The following is a 16,548-nucleotide window of genomic DNA, read 5'->3' on the forward strand; positions in this document are numbered from 1 at the left end:
TGGGAAGTAAAGTTGTTTGATTCCCCTTTGATTCTTTGAACATATGGATTAAAATTGATGAAGCAAACACAAGTAAATATTAGAAGAAACTCAGCATCTCATTTGAGGAGTCCAGCTGATTACATATTCCTTTAAAATGGTTAAATCACTGCCACTTTTCTCCTTCATCCTGACGTTGGAATATTTTAGCTATATATGTAGTGTTAAAGATCATATCCTTTTTGGTGCTAGGAAAAAAACAAGAGAGCCATCAAAATGTAAATGGCACTGCCCAAGTCAGCCTCGGGGTGGGGCTGGGTCAGCATGAAAGGAGTGGGTGAGCACCAGGGTTTGCCAGTGTCAGCAAGGGCTCCGGATTCCCGGGTCCCCTCCCCCAGTCTCAGGAGAAGCCTCCACAGTAAATGCTGGCTTACAGAGATTAGCAAAGGACCTCCTTAAACCAGCTTTGGCGTTTATTTTCCCTGTTAATATATTATGGTAATGCTACCACTTGTGCATTTTATATCACTTTTTATCAGTGCCTGACTTTATCTTCATGCTCCCATTATTCCAAACATGTGGTAAAGATGTCATCCACAACTTCATAAATAAATTTCACACAGACAATTCTACTTTACAGCTCCTCCAAAAAAGGACTCCTTTCAATGTGTGAATGGGAAACGCATTCCTCAGAAGAAGGCCTGTGATGGTGTCAATGATTGTGTAGACAACAGTGATGAGCTGTGCTGTAAAGGTAGAAATGACCCCAGCCTTTAAACTCCCAAGTGCTTTCTTCTAAGAAAACAGAAGCAACTTTCCCACTGACTTAAGATCCCAACTTATTGCATTTTAAGAATGAAAAAAACCCTCCCCTCTTCTATTTGTGTTTGCACAGACTGCCGAGGTGAAGGTTTTCTCTGTAAATCGGGTGTTTGTATTCCAAAGCAGTATAAGTGCAATGGTGAGCTGGACTGTATCACGGGAGAAGATGAAGTTGGTTGTGAAGGTAATTTAAAGTTTTGTGGTTATGTTTTATTATTATTCTTTGACCCAGGGGTTTTAGCAGACTTTGTAATTATTGCCTAGATCCAATTTGTCAATAGGGCCTATAAAATGGCAATTTCTTTTTCTAAAGTTTTTACTGAAGTATAGTCAACTTACAATATTGTGTTAGTTTTAGGTGTGGGCTTCCCTGGTAGCTCCAGTGATAAAGAATTGAAACTGCAATGTTTGATCCCTGGGTTGGGAAGATCCACTGGAGAAGGGAACAGCTACCCACTCCAGTATTCTGGCCTGGAGAATTCCATGGACAGAGGAGCCTGGCAGGCTATAATCTATGGGGTCGCAAAGAACTGGACATGACTGAGGGACTAACACTTCACTTCACTTCATAGTGATATCCTATATATATATGTTCTCTTCCAGATTCTTTTCCCTTAGAGGTTATTACAATATATTGAATATATTTCCCTGTGCTATACAGTAGATCTTTGTTGGTTATCCATTGTGTGTTGGGGTGTGTGTGTCTGTGTCTGTGTTTATTAATCCCAAACTCCTAATTTATCCTTCTTCTCTTCTTTTAAAAAATGGCAATTTCTAATTCAACATTCCTTCTGCATTTATTAACTGGAATCTTGTAGAGAAGAACTATTTTGTTTCCATGAAATGCAGTTCATTATGGAAAGGCAAAGTGTTATTTAATTCCTTCCTTTTGCTTACTAAATTTCAAAGCAGTGAGCAGGTGCTCTTTGTTTTTTAGTGCTCATTGGAAAACCTCCAAAGGTGGGGAATATTTACTAGGTACCTAATGCATGCTGGGTCGCAAAGAGTTGGACATGACTGAGCGACTGAACTGAACTGAACTGAACTGAACTGAAACCTCCAAAGGTGGGGAATATTTACTAGGTACCTAATGCATCCATGGGGTTGCAAAGAGTTGGACATGACTGAGCGACTGAACTGAACTGAACCTAATGTATCCCGCCCAGACTGACTTCATGCTCCCATTTAGGCATTCTGGAGGAAAAATCTTCCTAAGTTAATATATTTATTCATCTACTCAATGGATATTTATTGAGCTCTTACTGTGTGTGCTGGATCCTATTCTAAGACACTGGGGTAACCACTATGAGTAACATTTCAAAATACCTGCACCTTCATAGATCTTATATTTTAGTGTAGGAAGAGAAACAATAAAGAAAAATAAGTAAAAATATCTAGTAAAATAATAAGTACTTTTAAAAAAAAAAAGCAGGAAAGGAAGATATAAAAGGGGGATAAATTCTGGAAGTGTAGATAAGGTGGCTTGGGAAGGCTCGCTCACTTTTGTTTTTAGGTAAAGAACTGAAGGAAATGATGATCCAGCCAGCAGAAGTCTGTGGAAGAGTGTTCTAGGCAGAGGCAACAAGCAATGTGGCTCTGCTAAGATAGGAGCATTCCAGTTATGTTTGAGGGACAGTCAGCAAGGAGGCTCATGTGGCAGGAGTTCCACCTGTGCATAGTGAGAGATTAGAGACAAGCAGGAGGGGACTTCCCTGGGGGTCCAGTGGCGAAGACTCCACAGTCCCAATGCAAGTGTCCCAGGTTCAATTCCTGGCCAGGGAACTAGACCCCACATGCCCCAGCTAAGAGTTCACATGCCACAACTAAAAGTTCCCTTGTGCTGCAAGTGAGACCCAGGGCAGCCAAATAAATAAATTTAAAAAAAAAAAAAAAAACAAAAAACAGGCAATAGGAGAGGTTGGAGAGGTGCTTGGTTGGGGTGATCAGGGCAGATCTAGGGACGTGTGTTAAGGAATGAAATGGGCACTCTAAGCAGAGGAACAGCATGATCTGAGTTACATTTTTGAATCAAGATTACTCTGGTTGCTACGTGGGGAATAGGCTGCATAAGGGTGAGGGGAGAAGCAGGGCAACCAGTGATGAAGCTACTGAGTAATCCAGGGAAGATGACAGTGAGTAGGATAACCTGGCAGGAATGGGAATGATGAGAAGCAGTCAGATTCTGGATATATTTTGAAACTAGAGCCAGAATGATTTGCTTATAGATTGGATGGGGGTGTGAGAACAAATGAGCAGTCAAGGATGACTCCGGGGATTTTGACCTGAGAACGGAAAAGATGGAGCTCCTTTCCTCAAAGGCAGGGAAGGCTGCTGGAGGAGTGTATGCGGGTCCTTGCATCCACCTTACTTACATGGAGCGAATCTGGTGGTGTGCTGGTAAACGTTTAACAGCGGGCTTTGAAGAGGGAGAGGGACTCCCTAATTTGTAGCTTTTGCTAATTTCTGTGGTGTATATTATTCCCACCATGGATGATTTTAAGCCATTGACGTGATGTCACAAAACACAAGCTGGGAAGTGACACAACAGCCTCTTGTGTAGTGGTTGTGTCTGTGTCAGGACACCACTGCCTTACTGTTAATGGTTTATTGTAGTGTTTTGTACTTGCCTTTCCTTCCCTTTTCAACAGTACATGCCTTTAAAACAGAGGCTATTTTTACATTCCACATGCCCCCGGTAATGTGCCTTCTTTAAAGTGCATAGGAACCTGGATGTTAGGTCCGTGAATCAAGGCAAATTGGAAGTGGTCAAACAGGAGATGACAAGAGTGAACATTGACATTCTAGGAATCAGCGAACTAAGACGGACTGGAATGGGTGAATTTAACTCAGATGACCATGATATCTACTACTGTGGGCAGGAATCCCTTAGAAGAAATGGAGTAGCCATCATGGTCAACAAAAGAATCTAAAATGCAGTACCTGGATGCAATTTCAAAAACGACAGAATGATCTCTGTTCGTTTCCAAGGCAAACAATTCAATATCACGGTAATCCAAGTCTACGCCCCAACCAGTAATGCTGAAGAAGCTGAAGTTGAACAGTTCTATGAAGACCTATAAGACCTTCTAGAATAATACCCCCAAAAGATGTCCTTTTCATTCTAGGGGACTGGAATGCAAAAGTAGGAAGTCAAGAAACACCTGGAGTAACAGGCAAATTTGGCCTTGGAGTACAGAACGAAGCAGGGCAAAGGCTAATAGAGTTCTGCCAAGAGAACACACTGGTTATGGCAAACACCCTCTTCCAACAACACAAAAGAAGACTCTACACATGGACATCACCAGATGGTTGACACCGAAATCAGATTGATTATATTCTTTGCAGCCAAAGATGGAGAAGCTCTATACAGTCAACAAAAATAAGACTGGGAGCTGACTGTGGCTTGGATCATGAACTCCTTATTGCCAAATTCAGACTGAAACTGAAGTGGAGAAAACCACTAGACCATTCAGGTATGACCTAAATCAAATCCCTTATGACTATACAGTGGAAGTGAGAAATAGATTTAAGGGACTAGATCTGATAGACAGAGTGCCCAATGAACTATGGATAGAGGTTCGTGACATTGTACAGGAGACAGGAATCAAGACCATCCCCAAGAAAAAGAAATGCAAAAAAGCAAAATGGCTGTCTGAGGAGGCCTTACAAATAGCTGAGAAAAGAAGGGAAGGGAAAAGCAAAGGAGAAAAGGAAAGATACACCCATTTGAATGCAGAGTTCCAAAGAATAGCAAGGAGAGATAAGAAAGCCTTCCTCAGTGATCAATCAAAGAAATAGAGGGAAACAGCAGAATGGGAAAGACTAGAGATCTCTTCAAGAAAATTAGAGATACCAAGGGAACATTTCATGCAAAGATGGGCTCGATAAAGGACAGAAATGGTATGGACCTAGCAGAAGCAGAAGATATTAAGAAGAGGTGGCAAGAATACACAGAAGAACTGTACAGAAAAGATCTTCACAACCCAGATAATGACGATGGTGTGATCACTCACCTAGAGCCAGACATCCTGGAATGTGAAGTCAAGTGAGCCTTGGAAAGCATCACTATGAACAAAGCTAGTGGAGGTGATGGAATTCCAGTTGAGCTATTTCAAATCCTGGAAGCTGACGCTGTGAAAGTCCTGCACTCAATATGCCAGCAAATTTGGAAAACTCAGCAGTGGCCACAGGACTGGAAAAAGTCAGTTTTCATTCCAATCCCAAAGAAAGGCAATGCCAAAGAATGCTCAAGTTCAGTTCAGTTCAGTCGCTCAGTCGTGTCTGACTCTTTGCAACCCCATGAACCACAACACGCCAGGCCTCCCTGTCCATCACCAACTCCTGGAGTCCGCCCTAACCCATATCCATCGACTCAATAATGCCATCCAACCATCTCATCCTCTGTTGTCCCCTTCTCCTCATGCCCTCAATCTTTCCCAGCATCAGGATCTTTTCAAATAAGTCAGCTCTTCGCATTAGGTGGATGAGTTTCCAGGTTCAACATCAGTCCTTCCAATGAACACCCAGGACTGATCTCCTTTAGGATGGACTGGTTGGATCTCCTTGAAGTCCAAGGGACTCTCAAGAGTCTACTCCAACACCACAGTTCAAAAGCATCAATTCTTCGGCACTCAGCTTTCCTCACAGTCCAACTCTCACATCCATACATGACCACTGGAAAAACCATAGCCTTGACTAGACGGACCTTAGTCAGCAAAGTAATGTCTCTGCTTTTGAATATGCTGTCTAGGTTGGTCATAACTTTTCTTCCAAGGAGTAAGTGTCTTTTAATAATCATGGCTGTAGTCACCATCTGTAGTGATTTTGAAGCCCAGAAAAATAAAGTCAGCCACTGTTTCCCCTGTTTCCCCATCTATCTGCCATGAAATGATGGGACCAGATGCCATGATCTTCATTTTCTGAATGTTGAGCTTTAAGCCAACTTTTTCATTCTCTTCTTTCACTTTCATCAAGAGGGTTTTGAGTTCCTCTTCACTTTCTGCCATAAGGGTGGTGTCATCTGCATATCTGAGGTTATTGATATTTCTCCTGGCAATCTTGATTCCAGCTTGTACTTCTTCCAGCCCAGCCTTTCTCATGATGTGCTCTGCATATAAGTTAAATAAGCAGGGTGACAATATACAGCCTTGACGTACTCCTTTTCCTATTTGGAACCAGTCTGTTGTTCCATGTCCAGTTCTAACTGTTGTTTCCTGATCTGCATACAGGTTCCTCAAAGGCAGGTCAGGTGGTCTGGTATTCCCATCTCTCTCAGAATTTTCCACAGTTTCTTGTGATCCACGTAGTCAAAGGCTTTGGCATAGTCAATAAAGCAGAGATAGATGTTTTTCTGGAACTCTCTTGCTTTTTCCATGATCTAGTGGATGTTGGCAATTTGATCTCTGGTTCCTCTGCCTTTTCTAAAACCAGCTTGAACATCTGGAATGCTCAAACTACCACAAAATTGCACTCATCTCACATGCTAGCAAAGTAATGCTTAAAATTGTCCAAGCCAGGCTTCAGCAATATGTGAACTGTGAACTTCCAGACAATTTTTTGTCTAACTATATAATAGTTATAGTTAGGTATGTATTCAAATATATCTAACACATGAATCTCTTTTAAACTCAAGTGAAAATGATTTACTTGCTGTGGTAAAGTTGGTGTGTGTTTAAATATAAGAGGAAACATTTGTTAGGCACTATTAAAAATCAAAGTATTTGCTACAAAAAGTGGCATACTGTGGGCCCCTTTTATCTTTTTATAAATGTTAAGTTGTTATTCTGTACTGAAAACTGATGATTAGTGTACATTTAATTCAAGTGAAAATGATCTCTTTGCTACAGTGAGTTTTTTCTTTTGTTTTTAGGAACTGGACATCCTGAAATTAAAGGTAAATATACTTTTATCATAGAAAATTTATATTATAGAATTGAAAAGAAGAATAAAGAGTCCTAGCTTGAAATGGTGTGTATTTTTTTTTTTCATGTAAAAATGATGCTTTCCTGTGGTAAATTTTTTTTTCATGCCCTTTACTTGTAGCTCAAAGTAAAAATTTTATTAAAGTCTTGGGATGTTGCAGAATTGAAACAAAACACAAGCACTGCTTTTATGTTATATTGTTATATTTGAAGGTAACCATTAACTGAGGATGATATATATGACCAGTTTCACCATTTGCTTTGACACAGAGGCCTTGTTCCGCAGTGGGGTAAACTCACACTCCCCGCTCCCAGCCTGCCAAGCGCCTTCTCTGCACATTGCACCTCTGCCAAATAGCCTTCTCTTCCTTTCCTTTCTCCTCAAAACCAAGGCAACTGCTAAAGAAAGTCACCAGAGGAAAGAAAACATCTTTTCACCTTAGATATTTTCTTATTTACTTTTGTAACAGACATCCCCAAATCTTCCAGCTCTTTAGAGTCATCCTTTTCTTCGTTATTCATCTAAAATGACCACCAGAAGCTTTTGGTCTTCCTCAGGGTTTCTCAGGATTCCTGAGTGACTTTTATATAGTCAAGATCACCCCTGTTCTAAATGGCTAATTTCCACTGTTTCTTTGTATTCCCTCCCTCTTGTCATTTTGCCCTCCAAGGCTGCTGCTGTCCTTTTTGTTTCATTTTGGTATTTGTTTGTTTCCTCTTCTTAATTGCTTTCCCCCTTCCCTCCCTCTTGCTCTTCCTCCGTTTCTAGTTTCAGACTTCAGGTGCAAAGTGATGAGTTAGTGACACTCCTCAGCCCAGTGACAACTCGCCAGAGATGACCAGCACGCAGTCATCACTGGTTCAGGCAAGGCCCCTCTCTTGCTTCACCGATTCTCCATTACTCCAGTACCTTAGACTTGCTCATTCCCCATAGCAACCACTGTAATGTGATTTAACATGTGTGTCTTTTTGTTCGTGTACATTCTTATCCAGTGTCAGTTGTTATCTTGTGAGGGTACATTTATAATTCACAGGGTATGGTGTTGTGTATCCTCTATTTCCTTTTTATCTTTTCACAAAGCATTGCATTTTTAAGACCCGTCCATGTTGTGATGTTTCTGTCTAATCTGTTGCTTCTAATTGCCACACAATAAAACACTACGTGGTGTTCACCTTTCACAAGTTACTCTCTACCTGCTCAGTACTGGACTCTCAGCCCACACTCACATGCAGTGACGAATATCCTCTCCTTAAGGATGTGTGGGAGATTGCTCTGAGGCATCGAGCTGGGCCAGAAATTGTTAGAGTCATTTGACAAACTGGTGCCTACATGTTCTGTGGCAAAGCTGCTCACCTCCACCAATACCACCTGCCGAGGGCTCGCCTCCACTCCACTAACATTTAGCACTATCCAGCTTTCTAATTTTCCTGGTCTAATACTCTCAAGTGATAGGGCATTGTTTGTTTATTTGAACTTTTGTCATAACCAATGATTCTGGGTTTCTTTTCACATGCATACTAGCCTTTTGAGTTTCCTCTTCCTTTTCGTCTTTCCTTTTGCCAATTTCCATCTTTTGCCTCATTTCATATTGGGGCCGCAGTCTTCTTTCTTCTAGCATTCTAGATATTAATCCATTTTCAGTTTTAGACATGTAAATACCTTCTTCCATTCTGTCACCCACCTATTAACTTTGGCCATAGTGAGCTTTGTTGAATAGAAGTCTTTAATCTTTATTTTTATTTTATTTTTTTAGAAGTCTTTAATCTTTAAATTTTAAAATCTTTATTTAATCAAAGTCATTGATTGTTTTTCTTATGATCTGTGCTTTGGAGCTTTCTGCTCGTCTTGTAATATCCAGTATATCTCAGCTCTACTGGACTTTGCCCATCGCCCTTTGTTGAGCATTTGATATGAAGTCTTCTCTTTGGTTTATGTTACTGCTTTTGTGAAAGCTCTGAGCAGAAAATAACCTAGGTGTGTAGTGTAACAGATACATGTAAGTCTTCCCCTCCCAAAAATGCGGGAAATACAGTAATAATGCACCGGACTGCTGCAGCAAAGTAACATGGCCTCTCTGCGCGGCAACCTCATCCAAGACAGAGCAACCCTTTGTGGGAATTCACCTTTAGATGCTCAGGTCGAAGAAATCATGATTCTGTTCACAACTGAAATGTTTCAGGACAGCAGAGTGAAGATGCAATCATCCTGTATAACTTCAAGCCGAAGTCTAAGAAAGAAAAAGAAGAGCAAATCTGTTCTTGTTTCTGTCTAACTTCTGACTTCTGCATCCCAGATGACTAATAATAACCCTGCTGGATACTGAAACTGATGAATTATTGCATGACCCCTGTTAAGAGATACCTTATTATATACAAAATGCAAAGACCCTTTTTAATGTCAGCTCAGGACTCTTGGTCACTGTCTTGAGCCTTCACAATTACCTACCTACAGAAAGGAAATAAGATGATTTCATGGTGTCCTTTTTAAAGGTAGGACAGAGTTTAGACAGAAAATTATTATCAAAGTTTAAATGATTTTAATGATTTAATTTTTACTATAAACATAACTTAAACATTAGAACTTTTGTTTGATTATAGAAGCAGCAGAAGTGTTGACTGCTGATATGGATGCAGGTAAGTTAACATTATTCTTTTTCACTAGTGCTTCACTGGTCAAATTTGCATTTTAATGTCATGCGCATGTATATGAGTATATATGCATATATGCAATATAATTGATTCAAGTACTCATTTCCTTTGATTTCAATTTAAATAGAAAAACCATTACTACTTTTCTTATCATTTTTAAGAAAAACAAGCTTAAATGCTTCTTGAGAACTACTTTTAAAATAGGTTAATATATATGGCTTATTTTGAAATGGAAAAACAGTCTAGTTTTACATACAGCTTTTCTGTTTGCTATGAGCTTTGTCAGATCAGTTTTGTCAAAGCCAACCAGATTTGTGACCCAGGACATACATTTTAAGTACAAAAATAATAGATTCTTCTGCAATATTTTAAGCCATGATAACAGGAAATCTGTGAAGAGCTGTTTTTTGGCCAAGTCTACACTGAGAGCCAAATTTAAACAAAGTAGTAAGTTCCTGGGAAGAGAGTAACTGATAGGAATTTTTGAGTCAAACTGACATGTTAATTCCTGACTTAGTTATTTGTTAGCTGTGTGACTTAGGTTAGTAACAAGCTCAAATACAAATTGGGAGTGAAATATCTCCCTATTTTAGGAGGATTGAAAACTGAAGCTCATGTAAGACTCCCTTCTGATTGCCAGGCCCCAGAGTTCATCAGCAATTTTTAAAAAATCAGGCAATGAGTGGAAGATTTAGATCTCAAAGCTGCAAATATCAGTCAGAGGGATTTCCAACAAAGGCCCTTTATTTTCTACTCAGGGTAATAAATTAATTTTCAAGTTTAATCCAAGCTGATTTGACAGTCCTCAATCGATGGGGGTCTCCCTTCTTAAAGGTACAAGCAGAAATTTAAAATTTATCATCACATTCTTCCCTTAACCCAGTTCTTAGGCTGGATGGGACTCCCCCAAAATCTTTTATCCACATTCGTTCACAACTTCTCTCCCTTGAGGACCTACCTCTTTCTTATGTGCTCAAAGTAATTGACAGTGATATTAATTTTCCTCTCATTTGGGACTAAGAATCAAGTTCACAAAAATTTTCATGACATGATAAAATAGAGTGAGATAATAAGAAGAGCATCTTATACTTTTACTTTCTTCCTTTGTCATGAATTCCCTTGCAAATTCATGTCTTAAGCCTGACTCTAGCATGCCTCCCAGTGACAAGTGTTGCCATGTCTGAGTGCTCACTGAGAAAGGAAACACCATCACATGTTAAGTGGCTAAAAACACAGCCCCCTCCCAGCCCACTGATCCTGGATTGTCCAGGGGTTCCTGGCATGTTACCTGTCATTGTTAATATGATGAATAAGTGATACAAACTATATACAAAGTATTTAGTATGGGATTTGACACATAGAAAGAACTCAACATTAACATCATTAATGTTAATATTAATATCACTGAAGAGTCCCACATAAACAGTCTCTGGAAAGTAAGAACTAAGAAAGTAGACTGTGGAGTTCTGCTTGTGAACCTCATCCAGAGGTGTCACCCATCTTGAGCTGTCACAGTAGTAATGTCTGGGCGCGTGGCTTCTCTTATCTGCCAGAGGCTGGTCAGTGTGTAACCCCTCAGGCAACCTCCTTCGGCCACGAGTCCACCTTTAGGTAGAACTTCAGAGAATCAAGCCAATTTTAAGCTTAATTTTTAATATGAAGCCAGAATTTTTAAGCAAGGTGAATAGCATCCAAAATAACTTACTAATGAATCTGGGCTGCTTCATATTAGTTGTCACTCTGCTGTTTTTGCGGCATAGATAATCAAGAAGTTTGCCCAGAAGGTAATGGTTTCAAAAATCATAATGATACAATCTCTTCTTTTCTTAAAGAAAGAAAATTTATAAAGTCATTTTTGCCTAAACTATCCTGCGGAGTTAAAAACAACATGCACATTCGAAGGAAACGAGTCGTAGGAGGCAAGCCAGCAAAAATGGTAAACCGGCACAAAAAGTTATAATGTCATTTCCCAGGAGCTGCCCAAGTTTGGGAGGGAAAAAAAAAAAGTGAGGGGGAGGGATGGTAATTATTAGAGAGTAAGAACCTTGCAATGGAAATCTTCAAGCCACCTGTCTGGCAGGATGGCAGTGACCACATGAATGTCTTTACAGGGAGACTTCCCATGGCAGATTGCAATCAAGGAAAGTGACAAAATCCACTGTGGAGGAACTTATATCGGTGGCTGTTGGATTCTGACTGCTGCACATTGTGTCAGGTAAAAAAAAAAAAAAACAACAACCCTCTCCAGTAGATTCCTGATTTCTGAAACAATGAAATTAGGTCATAGAGGTTGTGATAAAGTCAAATGATAAATAAAAATCTATGTAAGAAAAATCACTAAGTTCCACTCTGTTGTCTGCTAAACACCCTCTCTGATGTTCACAATCCGGAGTCCAGAGGCCAGTTCCTCAGAACCCAGTATGTTCCCCACAGACCAAGTTGTTGACCTCAGCTGGCAAGGGCAGATTGAGCCTGTAGGGACCGAGTTGTTTCACTTGGCTCATTTGCATGGGTCAAGGACAGAGTTCGGAATTCTGGCTTCAGTTCTGACCTTTAGAATGAATGAAACACCATGTATGGAGTACCTCTTACAGACCCGATACTGTGCCCAGAGCTTTCATAGACGTTATTTTTGTTTTAACATTCTTAACATTCTCGAGAGGCAAATATTATTCCTCCCATTTTCTAGATAGACAGACTGGAACTAGAAGTTGCATAACTTGGCCGAAACAGCACTACAGGTCTGCAGCAGTGCTTGCGTGTATGCTAAGTTGCTTCAGTCCTGTCCAGTTCTCTTCGACACCATAACTGTAGCTACCTGACTGTAGCCCACCAGGCTCCTCCGACCATGGGGTTCTCCAGGCAAGAATACTGGAGTAGGTTACCATTTCCTACTCTATGGGATCTTCCTGGATCAGGGATCCAACCCGCGGGTCTTGTATCTCCTGCGTTGGCAGGCAGACTCTTCTCCACAGCACCACCTGGGAAGCCCAGTCTGTAGCAGAGCCAGGGTAAAACCAAGGTCAGCATACGTGTCAGTAACTTGGATGAAGGCCTGTTTAGAAAATCTGCAGGTGACCCAAACTTTAGAGGGACAGGAAATCTGTTGAATGACACCCATAAAAATCCTCATGGATTGGAGCAAAGCAACAAATCTTGTTTCTTCCTTCTGAACGACCCTTTTCCCTTCGCTTCTGTAACACAACACTTCTGGTTTTCTACCCACCTCTCTGGCCACACCTTCTCGGCCTTCTTTGCAGCTTCCTCTTCCAGTGACTGAGCATTATGGCTCAAGTGAAATACTGAAGTTCCTCGATGTGTATCCTGGCTTCCTCTTCTCTTCTTACTTCTTCTTTCTAAAGTTATCTGCACTTTAAAATACCGCCATATGCTGACACAGTGATAGCTCCAGTCTAGACTTCTCCAACCCGGACCCTACAGTACACTATCTTGGCTGTACAGAAGTATTAGTACATCAAATTCAAAATGTCTAAGACTGAGCTCCAAGACTTCCCTAGTGATCCAGTGGCTAAGACTCTGTACTTCAATGCAGGGGGACCAGTTTGATCCCCAGTCGGGGAACTAAGATCCCACCTGCCCCACACTGTGGCCAAGAAATTAAATATAAAAAATAAGACTGAACTCATGATTTGCCCCTTCCCCCAAATATTGTCCTGACCTACAGTTCCCTATCTCAGCAGATGGCAACACCATTCATCCAGCTATACAAGGCAGAAATCTAGAAATGATCGCATTTCATTCCCTCAACCCTACCACACAGCTCAGCTATATATCACCAACTCCAGATGTCATTTAAAATCTTTTTTAATTTTTTAATTGGAGGATAATTGCCTTACAATGTTATGTTGGTTTCTGCCGTACATCAACATGAGTCAACTGTAGGTACACATACGTTCCCTCCCTCTTAAGCTTCCCTCCCACCCCATCCCACCCTTCTAGGTGGTCACAGAGCACCGGGATGAGTTCCTTGCACTATATTGCAACTCCCCACTGGCTCCCTCTTTCACACATGCTAGCGTATATATTTCAATGCTACTCTTTTAATTCGTCCCACCCTCTCCTTCCCTCATTGTGTCTGTGAGTCTGTTCTCTATGTCTGAGTCTCCATTCCTGCCCTGCAGATAAGTTCATCAATACCATTTTTCTAGATTCCATATATATGTGTTCATATACGATATTTGTTTTTCTCTTTCTGACTTACTTCACTCTGTATAACAGGCTCTAGGTTCGTCCACCTCACTAGAACTGACTCAAACGTGTTTCTTTTTATGGCTAAGTAACATTCCATTGTATATATGTACTACAATTTCTTCCAGATGGCGTTTTCAATTGCCAGTTATTTAATCCTCAAAGTTTCTTCTTATCTCCACTATTACCATGCTCCTACCTCTCTCCTGGATTATACTATCTGCTTCCTAACTGGCTTACCCACATTCACTCGGCACACTAAATATTTATTAAGTAAATGGAATGGATGAACAGTTAACCTTTGAACAATATTCAGGACCTCTGATCCTGAAATATAACCAAATTAATATGAAGCACAGCATTCTTAGAACACTGAGTGTAAATAAAAATATCCTAAACACCTCATTAGCTCCTAGGACACCACTGTTTAACAGTAAGGTGTTTCCCTGAGAAAGTGATGTAAGCTGTGCTGTGCTTAGCTGTTCCGTCATGTCTGACTCTTTGAGACCCCATGGACTGTGGCCCACCAGGCTCCTCTGTCCATAGGGATTCTCTGGGCAAGAATACTACAGTGGCCATGCCCTCCTCTGGGGCTCTTCCCAACCCAGGAATCAAACCCTGGTCTCCCGTATTGTAGGTGGATTCTTTACTGTCTGAGCCACCAGGGAACCCCAAGAATACTGCAGTGCGCAGCCTATCCGTTCTCCAGGCGAACTTCCCGACAGGAATCGAACCAGGGTCTCCAGTGTAGCAGGCAGATTCTTTACCAGCTGAGCTACCTGGGAAGCCCAAGAAAGTGATAGTAGATGCCAAATTTGCTGGAAACCACAGATGAAAATTGGTAAGAAAATGGAGTGAGGCATGAGGACAGGCAATATTTAACCCATTCACCATTTCAACCAAAGTTTGAAACAGCTACTGTGTTCCAGATACGATACTCAACACAGGTATCTGTCTGTAGATGAATAAGACCCAGTAAAGGTTCTTGAGCAAATAATACAACACAAAGTTAGGATGAAGTCAGTTTTAAAGGTTACAATGATGATTCCCAGGTCTTCACCCCGGGAACCTCTGGGACCCTGTGCTCTGACTCCCAACTTCCTCAAGCACATTCCTGGCTAGATGCTCTCTGGTTTCTGCTTAAATACCCTCAATACCCACACTCTTACTTCAGAGGCAGCCAACTCATTCTACTGTTGGCATCTCTGCTAAGTAGTGAGACCTTTATGTCCCTAAACTATTCCTTTCTACATTTATCCACTGACTTTAATTCTGTCCTAAGAAAATTTCATTGCAATGCTTCATGGCAGCAAGGATTATAAAAATCTGGGAAAATGAAAAAACTCCTTAAAAGGGGAGAATTTAAAGATGAAGCATCAGAAGTCCAATTTATACTTGCTTCCCCCCTCGCCCCAACTCAATATATTTTCCGCCTTTCCTATCTGTTACAGAATCAGCAGAATGCATCGTTACCAATTATGGACATCATTTACAGACTGGATAAGACCTGGCTTTCAGACAGTTGTTCACTCGGTGAATCGAATTATTATCCATGAAAACTACAATGGAACTACCTACCAAAATGACATAGCTTTGATTGAAATGAAAAAACGCCCAAGTGAAAAACAGTGTGTGTTGAGTAACTCCGTCCCTGCCTGTGTCCCCTGGTCTCCGTACCTATTTCAACCTAATGATAAGTGCATCATTTCAGGCTGGGGTCGAGAAAAAGGTATGTTTTAGTTTGTTCATCAGAATGCAGGGGTTGAAAAATGAATAGGAAGAGAAATGCATAGGAGCTAATCTCCCAGGGTTCAGAGAGAAATAGTGCATAAAATCCAGAAAAGTGAGTGTCCAGCCAGGGCCACCTCACAGGCAGAGGACCTGTGTGGAGGCCCAGCACCCCAAGCTGGGGTGTGTGCTTGCTGTACTACTCTGCTGTCACCATCATGAAATTCTCAGTCATTTATGCAGCGGTCTCACCTCACATTTTTTAATTTTTAAAATTAAATTTAATTTGGCTCTGTGAATTATGTAACTGATCCTGACCCAGAGTTTCAAGGATACCTATACTCTGCAATATTGAAACATCCATTGAGGGGTAACCATTCACCAAGAAAAAAAGCAGAATGACAGGGGGACACATAGCATGGACTTTTGGGATTGGTTGGAATGATATGAATGAAAGACAAAATGTTTTTCAAAGGTATAGTCACAGTATGTGCCGAGTCAGTGATCCCACAGCCTTCCCCTCTCTCCTCTGCTCTCCCCCATTCTCCATGCCTCACACCCCAACATCCCACAGAGAGAAAGATAACATAAAGAATTTATCCTTTGAGCTTCTAAGATGACTTGAGGTGAACATTCATATGAATAAGAGATGTACTTTGCTTAGGGGCAATTATTAGAAGAGACTTCCCTGGTGGCTCAGAAAGTAAAGCATCTGCCTACAATGCAGGAGACCTGGGTTCGGTCCCTGGGTCGGGAAGATCCTCTGGAGAAAGAAATGGCAACCCACTCCAGTACTCTTGCTTGGAAAATCCCACAGATGGAAGAGCCTGGTAGGCTACAGTCTGTGGGGTCGCAAAGAGTTGGACACGACTGAGGGACTTCACCTTATTAGAAAGACCTCCTAAATTAGAGACAGATTAGAATTAATTTAAACAGTACTTGTCCCCTCATCTTGAAGTCAGCCTAGAAATATAGCTTCCTTTCGATCTCTTAAACTTTGTCAATAGCTTCACTGCATTTGCCTAACAGATTCCTATTGCAACACACTCTTTATAACTGCCCTATTGAGAAGTATAAAGTGAAAGTTACTCAGTTGTGTTTGACTCTTTCCGACCGCATGGACTATTCAGTCCATGGGATTCTCCAGGCCAGAATACTGGAGTGGGTAGCTGTTCCCTTCTCCAGGGGATCTTCCCAACCCAGGGATTGAACCCAGGTCTCCCACATTGCGGGCAGATTT

At 41.1% G+C, this 16,548-nt stretch overlaps 2 protein-coding genes across 4 annotated transcripts in view; one reads left to right on the forward strand and one right to left on the reverse strand.

Moving 5' to 3' along the window:
- The window catches only part of GAR1 (GAR1 ribonucleoprotein), a 79,248-nt gene that overhangs the window by 45,699 nt on the left and 17,001 nt on the right, over window positions 1–16,548 (reverse strand). The window contains exon 2 of one of the 2 annotated variants that reach the window (XM_060416799.1): window positions 8,847–8,950. The exons of the other annotated variant lie outside the window; for it this stretch is intronic. The gene's annotated coding sequence lies outside the window, so the exon portion shown is untranslated. The remainder of the gene's footprint in view (window positions 1–8,846; window positions 8,951–16,548) is intronic. 2 annotated transcript variants of the gene reach the window in all.
- Window positions 1–16,548, forward strand: part of CFI (complement factor I) — a 44,058-nt gene that overhangs the window by 23,078 nt on the left and 4,432 nt on the right. For both annotated transcript variants that reach the window (XM_060416795.1, XM_004009622.6), the window contains exons 8-14: window positions 620–733; window positions 875–985; window positions 6,671–6,694; window positions 9,321–9,356; window positions 11,204–11,307; window positions 11,483–11,586; window positions 15,032–15,309. In XM_060416795.1, the coding sequence (XP_060272778.1) occupies window positions 620–733; window positions 875–985; window positions 6,671–6,694; window positions 9,321–9,356; window positions 11,204–11,307; window positions 11,483–11,586; window positions 15,032–15,309 (771 nt within the window). The remainder of the gene's footprint in view (window positions 1–619; window positions 734–874; window positions 986–6,670; window positions 6,695–9,320; window positions 9,357–11,203; window positions 11,308–11,482; window positions 11,587–15,031; window positions 15,310–16,548) is intronic.

Source organism: Ovis aries, chromosome 6 (genome assembly GCF_016772045.2).
Source record: "Ovis aries strain OAR_USU_Benz2616 breed Rambouillet chromosome 6, ARS-UI_Ramb_v3.0, whole genome shotgun sequence".
NCBI lineage: Eukaryota > Metazoa > Chordata > Mammalia > Artiodactyla > Bovidae > Ovis > Ovis aries.